The following is a 9499-nucleotide window of genomic DNA, read 5'->3' as shown; positions in this document are numbered from 1 at the left end:
AACAAAATAAAATGCAAAAATTACTATGTACAATTAAATTCTGTTCTCTGTGTGCGTGTATATATATATACACAGATCAGCACAGATCAGGGTCAATAAAGTCAGGAAAAGAGCGATCAATTGTTTTAAAACTTTTAAATTTCAACGATAAAAAGTTAATTCTGCTAAACTCAAAAAAACTACGCGGAACAGGTGTGTTTATTAACGAAGACTTTGCAAAGGAAACAATGGAAAAGCGTAAAAAACTCTGGGATGAAGTGATTAAATTGAGAAAAGAAGGTAAATACGCAATTCTCAAGTTCGATTCTATTTTTTGTAGAGATCATAGAAAATAATTTTTTTTACAATTTTTTTTACATACAGTGTTAAGAAAGTTCTTCTAATTTATAACGCAATCAAAATGTCTGTAACAAATGATTTTAAATCGTTTAGTTGTAATTTTTCAGCATCTGATGAAAAATTTGATCCAGATATTAATTATTTCAATGACATTATTACGGATTGTTCTTATTACTATCCTAACAAATTAGAAGAATTTTTTTATAATTATACAAAAAGCAATAAGTTTGATCAACTAAGAATTCTTCATATAAATATTAGAAGCCTAAACCGCAATTTTGAAAATCTTCTCAATTTGTTACAAGAAACCAACAATTTTTTTAATATTATTTGTTTAACCGAAAGCTGGATAACTGAAAAAGATTTAAAAACTACTTCAAATTTTAATCTTCCTTACTTTGATTTAATTTCTCAAGAGAGACTTATCAATAAACGCGGTGGAGGAGTTCTTATTTATGTAAAGAAAAATATTGCGCATTATATTAGGAATGATTTGAGTGTTTCTGACGGCGACAAAGAAATTTTAACTATTGAAATTCTAAACAATCAATCACAAAACATTTTACTGAGCTGTTGCTATAGGCCCCCAAATGGTGTGGCCGAAAACATGAGCATGTATTTTGAAGAAAACCTTTTCAAAATAGGCATTCTTGAAAAAAAAAAGAATTTTATTCTAGGGGATTTCAATATGAATTGCTTCCATTACTTTACGGACACTAAAGTTAAAAAATTTTATGATTCTATTTTTGAAATGGGAGCCATTCCTTTAATAAATCGCCCTACCAGAGTAACTCCTAAATCGGCTACTCTAATTGATAACATTCTAACAACTGATATTTTTAACAGTGACTTAAATAAAGGTATTTTAAAAACAGACATATCTGACCACTTCCCTATCTTTTTTATCATAAACAACTCTAAAATTATGACCAAAACTAACATAAAAGTTAAATTACGCAACTTTAACCAAAAAAATGTTGAGCAATTTAAAACACAATTATCATTACTTCATTGGAAGAACATCGACTTTAGTGATAACGCAAACAAAATTTACGATGATTTTTTTAATACATTTTACTCAGTTTATGATGCCAATTTTCCTTTACATGAAAAAACATTAAATCAAAAAAACATTAATTCTCCCTGGATTACCAAAGGTTTAATAAAATCATCAAAAGTTAAGCAGAAATTATACATAAAATATCTAAAAAACAAATCATTCGCCAATGAGAAAATATACAAAGACTACAAAAATCTTTTTGAAAAAGTTCGAAAAAACTTAAAAAAACATTACTATTCTAAAATTCTCAATAAAGCCAAAAATACTTGTAAACGCTCCTGGGAAATAATAAAAGAAATTATCGGTAAATCAAAACCGTGCTCAGGTTCCCTGCCACACATGATCAAAGTAGATAACAATAATATAATTAATTCTCAAACAATAGCTCACGAATTTAACAAATTCTTTGTTGAAATTGGCCCTAAATTATCTAAATTAATTCCTAACACTGAAACATCATTTAAAGATTTTCTAGTACCGATGGATAATTGCATTCACTCGGATGAGTTATCTAAAGAGTTACTATTTGATGAGTTCGAAAAAGCCTTCAAAACACTAAAAAAAAATAAAGCAGTTGGACCGGACGAAATCAATGGTAACATAATTATAGATTGCTATGAACAATTAAAATATATTCTTTTTAAAGTCTTTAAATCATCAATCGAACAAGGAGTCTTTCCTGATCAATTGAAAATTGCTAAAGTTATTCCACTATTTAAAGGTGGTGACAAATCTGACATTAGTAATTACCGGCCTATTTCTATCTTATCTATATTTTCAAAAATACTAGAAAGAATCATGTTCAATAGAGTATTTAATTATTTTAGTTTAAATAATTTATTATACAACAATCAGTTTGGCTTTAAGAAGAATAACTCAACCGAGCATGCAATTATTCAGTTGGTACGTGAGATTTCCAATTCTTTTGAAAAATCTCAATTTACATTAGGAATTTTTATCGATCTTTCAAAAGCATTTGATACTGTGGATCATGATATTTTACTTTATAAACTTAATTATTACGGAATAAATGAAAGAGTTAGTAAATGGTTTCAAAGTTATTTATCCAACAGAAAACAATTTGTTTCTTGTAATGATCTTAATCATACACAGTTTTTAAATGTTTCCTGTGGTGTTCCGCAAGGTTCCATCTTAGGCCCTCTTTTGTTCTTAATATATATCAACGACTTGCATAAAGCATCAAATCTTCTAAGTATTATGTTTGCTGATGACATAAACTTATTTCTATCTAACAGTGACATCTACCTACTATTCTCCGTTATGAACAAAGAACTTCAAAACATATCTAAATGGTTTAAAAGTAACAAATTAACATTAAATGTAAACAAAACAAAATGGATTTTTTTCCACCCGCTCTCCAAAAAACGTTCTCTACCCCAAAATTTACCAAAAATTTTTATTGACCATAATGAAATAAAAAGAGATTCTGTAACTAAATATCTGGGGGTTTTCATTGACGAGAACATCACATGGAAACATCATATTAACTATGTCTGCTCGAAAGTTTCAAAAAGTATTGGAATTCTATATAAGGCGCGTACTCATTTAGATAAAAATAATTTAACTAAACTTTATTATTCTTTTATTCATAGTTATATAAGTTATGGAATTATTGCCTGGGGTAGTACTGATCAAAGTAAGTTACAATGTCTCCATCGCCGTCAGAAACATGCGATCCGTGTAATTAATTTTGCGGATCGGTTCTCAAATTCCTCAATATTTTTCAATCAAATGAAAATCCTCAATGTTTATAAACTAAACGTATATAAAAATTTATCTTTTGTTTATATGTGGAAGTATGATTTATCTCCTTTAATTTTTAAAGACCTTTTTATTTTGAAACCTCTAAGCAAGTTTAACATGAGGAATAATAACTATTTAAATAAACCACTCTGTCGAACAAAGTTCAATCAATTCTGTATCACTTATCGTGCAGCTCATCTCTGGAACAAAATTATTTTGCCTAACTTCGGCTTACCCCTAACTTATTCTGTTTTTAAAATTAAATTAAAAGATCTCATTCTCTCTATTGAAAATATCTTAGAATATTTTTAATTTGTCTTATGATATATAATAATTTTGAAATGTATGTTCAATCTTTGTTTTATACATTTTATATATTTTGTTGCCAATTTTTTTCTATTTGTCTCAGTGCTATTTTAATATTTTTATGTTAATTTTTTACGTTCTCTTATTGTAAAAAGGCGTTTTTATAATACTTTACGTACTCTGTTCTGTAAAAGGCTTCTGACGATAAGATCATTTGATCTTCTTTTAGAAGCCTTGTTTGTATTTGCAAAAAAATATGTAATTTATATATATATATATATATATATATATATATATATATATATATATATATATATATATATATATATATATATATATATATATGTATATAGACCACGCATATAATAATTTTTTCCAACAATATAACCATGGTTGCTTTTGACAATTAAATGTATTAGAAATGAGTTGATAAGAAATTGTTTATAAAGACGTTTGAAATAACTTTTTATTGCTAATTTGATTGTTAATCTTCTTTAAAGCTTTTATATTATGTGAAGACTTTTTAATAACGATAATTACAAATTATATTTAACTCGTATATCAAACTTTTTTATTTATATAACTGTATTTTTTTAAAACGCTTGAAAGTATTATTCTATGTTTTTATTTTAAATCTTTGTTTTTGAAAAATTATTTTTTAAGTGAAATTACAAATCTCGAAACTTTTTTGAATGACGTTAAAAAATCTTAGAGTAGTTGATCTTTGTTAAAGTTTACCTGAAGGCTTTTAAACCAAGTAACAAATTACTTCTAAAGATTGCTTTTATTTAAGACATTTTATTTAAGTTGCCAAAGAATATTAAACTTATTTTAAATTATATATTTATAAACATGTTTTCTTTATATGTAAACGTTAAAAAATATTTTTAAACAAATATGTTGTTTTTGAAACAGTTTTTTAAATGAATAAATTACGAAAAGAATATATAAGTTCGATATTTTTTAATAATATTAATAAAATATGATTTGTAAAATGCTTTCAAATAAATCAAATAGTTACTAGCAACGTATAGTTATAGTATACGTAACGTATAAAATAGTTACTAGCAAATAAATCAAATAGTTACTAGCAACGATTACTCTAAGTAGACTGTATTTAAAATATCCAAGAATATAATTTTAAACTTTTTTTTTATTGTACAAGGAGTCGACAAGAAAGGACGTCACGCTCAGTTGAACTAATAGCTAGAAGTTAGAAATTATTTGTTCTCGCGAAGAGATTTTAAAAGTTTTATAGCGCCTTATTTTTGAATGAAAATAACCGCGGAAAAGAGTTAATGATCTTCTACTTATAATATACTTATACCCTGTTCACACTAAATTCTGTTTTAAATAAACATGTTTTAATGTAAACATAGTTTTATAATAAACATGTTTTCAGTTTTCTTGCGTTCAGATTGAACGTTCTTTAGTATTTATATTAACGTTCGAAAATGGCGCTCTCAAAGAAAAACTTGATCTCGAAGTTACGAGTATTATTGTACATATCAAGGAAAAAAAGAAGACTGCAATTGCAGCACATACTGATAAACTGTATTACTGCTTATAATTTTGCGGTTTACAGAAAAATTTGGACTAAACCTCGCAGTCAAAGCTTTTGGTACGAAACAACGGTAAACTGTTGGAACGAAGATGATTGGATAAAAAACATAAGAATGTCTAAAGCAGCCTTTAATTATCTGTGCAAGGAAGTTTCACCTTTTATGCCTATACAAGGCACTAACTTTCGTAAATCTTTGCCTTTAGAAATGAAGTTAGCTGTGACACTTTACTTTTTAAGTGGATCTGCAGATTACCGAACAATAGCCAATTTATTTGGCTTAGGAAAATCAACTGTTTGTACAATAGTTCACAGAATTTGTAAACATTTTGTTGATAACTTAATGAAGAAATACATTTCCTTACCCTCAAGGGAAGAAACAATGGAGATTATAGTAAGTTTTGAAAAATTATATGGTTTTCCACAAGTAGTTGGAGCAGTTGATGGATGTCACATAAGAATAAAGGCTCCTCATAAAAATTCAGAGGACTATATAAACAGAAAAGAATATCACTCCATTATTTTACAGGGATTGGTAGACAGCAAGTATTTATTTAGAGATATTTTTGTAGGGTGGACTGGCAAATCACACGATTCAAGGGTTTTTAAAAATTCTCCCTTATATAAAGAGTGTCTGGCTAGAACCTTTTTACCTACAAACTTATCTAAAATAATTGATAATATTGAAATTGGTCCTCTTATCCTTGGTGATTCAGCATATCCCCTTAAAAATTGGCTTATGAAACCTTACTCAGATCGTGGAAATCTTAGTATAGAAGAAGCAAAGTTTAACGTTTCTCTTAGTAAATGTCGTGTGGTGGTGGAGAATGGATTTGGAAGATTAAAAGGTCGATTTCAATGTCTTTTAAAGAGATTAGATACAACAGTTGAACACACAGTCAATATTGTTACAACATGTTGTATACTACATAACTTCTGTACTTTGACAAAGCAAAAGTATTTAAATGAATGGATTGAACAAACAGAAATTGACTTAGTAAACCCTATATTAAACCACAGTTGCATTGAACTTGACAATAAAGCTGAGTTTATTAGAAATTCCATAAAAAAACATTATTTTACAACTGTTTAGTTGTAAATGATTTTTTTCAAACAATGTTGTAAAAGGCATGGTTTATTTTATTTTGAGAAAAAAATAACAAAACAAAGAAATTGCTTCACATTTTTTTAATCATAATTAAAAACTCTATCTCAGTCCCACTTTTAAGACGTTTAACATCCTTATCATTTCGGATAAGTACATTTGGTAACTTGGTAATCAATAAAGATGCATTATCTTGAACTGAAAATTCCTCTTTTATTGTGCAAGTAAGTTTTTCTAGTGTCAAATCTGCCAATGAAAGTTCTATTTCAATAAAATATAAATCTTCAACTTGACGAACTTTTAATATAACACATGATTCTTCTTGTTTGTGGTTTTCTAAAATACTTTCTAAAATTTTATGATCAATATCAGCCTGAGAGGTCATAAATTTATTAACAGTGGCATTTAATTGTTCAAACATTACCTCACTTCTTGATTTTTTCTTTTTGGATTTTTTAAAGTAAAAACTATTATCTTTTTTTACCAACTCTTCAGATTTAGAACTTGACGGAGTAGTTTCAATGTCTATATGTTCACAGTTTACTAACTCATTAACACAATTATTAAAATTATTCACTTCTGCAGTTTTTTCAATAATAACATTCATGCCTGAGGAACTTTTCAAAAAAGTTGGTAATGTGGTTGGTTTGTCACTAAGAACCTTATCAATTTCATCAAAGCAGGATGGTTTTTTGGAAGGACCAGTCCCACTTGTATTTCGTTTATTATCAATATAATTGCGATATGCACTTGTCAATGTGTGAATTCTTGTTTTACACATCTCTTTATCTCTGTCTTCATATCCAGAAGCTTGCAAGAATAGCAAAATTTCCTCCCAAATTTTTCCTTTTCTAAAATCCAAAAAATATGAAGTTATATATATATATATATATATATATATATATATATATATATATATATATATATATATATATATATATATATATATATATATATATATATATATATTGTGCTAACTATCAAAGAGAAATAAATATCTTGTTGTAAAAAGTACAATTTATAAACATTCATTTCCTTGTTTATTCAATATTAATGTAATTCGTAATCACTTCTTGTCTATTTGTGATTTATTTAAACTATTTAGTAACGAGTGGTTTGATTTTATTTAACAAGTTATTTCAAATTGATCCAACTTAACTGAAAAAAACAAAACAAAACCTTGTGCATGACTTCAACTTTTCTTGGATATTATCTTCTGACCATTTACTAATTAGTATTTTTGTTTCCTCATCATCCCAATGTCTAGCTCTCTTTCTAGATTTAACTTTTTCTTCAGCAACAGCTTTTTCCTCCGCCATTTAAAAACAGTTCAGGGTAATAAAACGCAATTAAAACAACCTCGCGACGTTGTTTTATTAAAACAACTTTTAACGTTGCGTGTTTTAATTAAAACCAATTTTAAATTTGATGAGAATAGTAAAATGTAAAACGCGTTTAAAATACGACAATTAAAACGTGTTTTATCGTCAGTATGAACGGGGTATTATATTCTTTGTGACTAAGCACGACCTTTATGGACTAAGCACGTCTATTTTAAGATAAATGTAAAAGCTTTGATTTTTTTAAAGTATATTTTAATCTTACGATAAACAAAGAAGACTAATTCAAATACATAACATAGTTTTTGGATTAAAAAAACGCAATTAAGAAGGCATAAGTACAATAACTTTAATATTCCGAATCCGATGTTGAGCTATATTCGTCTATTAATAAAATTAAATTAAATAACAATTTACCTATATGAGCTATATTATTATTTAATTTAGTTTAGTTAACTTTTTTTTAACAAATTTCTGAAATGCGTGTAAATAACCAAAATTCAAATTGTTAAAATATCTAAGCAACCGTGGTTATATTGTCAAAAAGAAAATTATATGCATCGTCAAACAAACACCGGAATCGCACACCATTCCTGTCCAAGCCTGTATATATATACATATACATGTATATATATATATATATATATATATATATATATATATATATATATATATATATATATATATATATATATATATATATATATATATATATATAAATATATATATATATATATATATATGTGTATATATATAAATATATATATATATATATATATATATATATATATATATATATATATATATATATATATATATATATATATATATATATACATATATATATATATATGTACACACAGTGGGTTGCATAAATATAGATTCACTACTTTGTTTGTGTGAAATTTTTGTGTTTCACATTTAACTTTAAAACTAACTAATTAATACGATTAAAAGCGTATTAAATGCCTTAACTAATTGATTCTCTACTGAATGGTATATAATTGGAACTCGTTAGTTTAACCAGTCTTGAGTAATTATTAATTTAATTGAAACATACCTGTATTTCTAATGTAGCAAAAATATAGAGTCAACCAAAATTTAACGACTTAGGTTGAAATATCTCAAGGAAATGTTATCTGAGCGATCTAAAATTTGGTGGTTGAGTTCTTTCGAATTATATAAACCTTCTTGCGAAAATAAAATAAAATTATCATTTTTATATCTTGAGTTATTCGCAATGGTAATTATTTGGTAAAGTAAAAAGACAAAAATGGGCAGAAAAGCTGTCTCAGACAAGGCATGATGGCAAATTGTAAGTCTGCTAAAAGATAAAACTAAAAGCCAACGAGAAATAGCTCAAATGTGCAATGTTTTGCTTAAATTTGTACAAACAACGTTAAATAACCACGAGCTTTATAACAATATCAAAGATTTACCGAAGCTTGGTAGGTCTTTAAAGTTAACTTCAAGAGACCAAAGTTATCTCTATCGAAAGGTTGGGCAAGACCCTAAAATTTCTTACCGCGAACTTGCTGAAGGGTTTACAAATACGCCTGGTAACGTTAGTGCTAGTAAATGGACTGTGCGAAGGTGCCTAAATAAGTAAGGCTTAGATTGCTATGTCACTGCTCAAAAACCACTTTTGCGTGTCTCAGATCGCCTAAAACGACTAAAGTGGTACAGAGAAAGACTTCACTGGTCTGTAGAAAACTGGGCCAAAGTTGTTTTCAACGACGAATCCAATTTTGGATTTTTCAGCACAATGGCGTTATGGCTCACACTGCAATCTCCGTTAAAGAGTGGCTTGGTCGGAAAAACATTACTGTTATGCCTTGACCAGCTCATCCTCCAGATCTCAATCCCATCGAGAAAATTTGGGCTTGGATAGATAAGAAATTGGTCAATGAGAGCATAACCAGTATTGCGCAATTACAGCAGACTTTAGAAAAGCTTTGGAGAGGATTTATATATATAAATATATATATAAATTCTTTCCAAAGAATTTATATATATATATATAT

The 9499-nt window shown here is 27.3% G+C and overlaps 2 protein-coding genes across 2 annotated transcripts; one reads left to right on the top strand and one right to left on the bottom strand.

Moving 5' to 3' along the window:
* Nucleotides 1-4630: 4630 nt before the first annotated feature.
* On the top strand, nucleotides 4631-6249 carry LOC136085797 (putative nuclease HARBI1). Its single transcript, XM_065807268.1, has one exon. The coding sequence runs from the start codon at nucleotides 4924-4926 to the stop codon at nucleotides 6121-6123; it is 1200 nt and encodes a 399-aa protein (XP_065663340.1). The 5' UTR covers nucleotides 4631-4923; the 3' UTR covers nucleotides 6124-6249.
* Nucleotides 6204-8103, bottom strand: LOC136085798 (uncharacterized). Its single transcript, XM_065807269.1, has 2 exons — nucleotides 7315-8103; nucleotides 6204-6986 (listed from the first exon to the last, which is right to left on the bottom strand). Exons 1-2 carry the CDS (start codon nucleotides 7452-7454, stop codon nucleotides 6209-6211), a joined length of 918 nt encoding a protein of 305 aa, XP_065663341.1. The 5' UTR covers nucleotides 7455-8103; the 3' UTR covers nucleotides 6204-6208.
* Nucleotides 8104-9499: the final 1396 nt, after the last annotated feature.

This window comes from Hydra vulgaris, chromosome 10 (genome assembly GCF_038396675.1).
Source record: "Hydra vulgaris chromosome 10, alternate assembly HydraT2T_AEP".
In the NCBI taxonomy this organism is placed as follows: Eukaryota; Metazoa; Cnidaria; class Hydrozoa; order Anthoathecata; family Hydridae; genus Hydra; species Hydra vulgaris.
Note: the sequence above shows the minus strand (reverse complement) of the source record. Positions and strands in the feature narration are given on the sequence as shown.

Coding starts and splice junctions, on each gene's coding strand:
- LOC136085798 (XM_065807269.1), bottom strand. CDS start 7,454: ATGGCGGAGGAAAAAGCTGTTGCTGAAGAAAAAGTTAAATCTAGAAAG. Junction 6,987..7,314: donor AAGTTGAAGTCATGCACAAG/GTTTTGTTTTGT, acceptor TTTGGATTTTAG/AAAAGGAAAAATTTGGGAGG.
- LOC136085797 (XM_065807268.1), top strand. CDS start 4,924: ATGGCGCTCTCAAAGAAAAACTTGATCTCGAAGTTACGAGTATTATTG.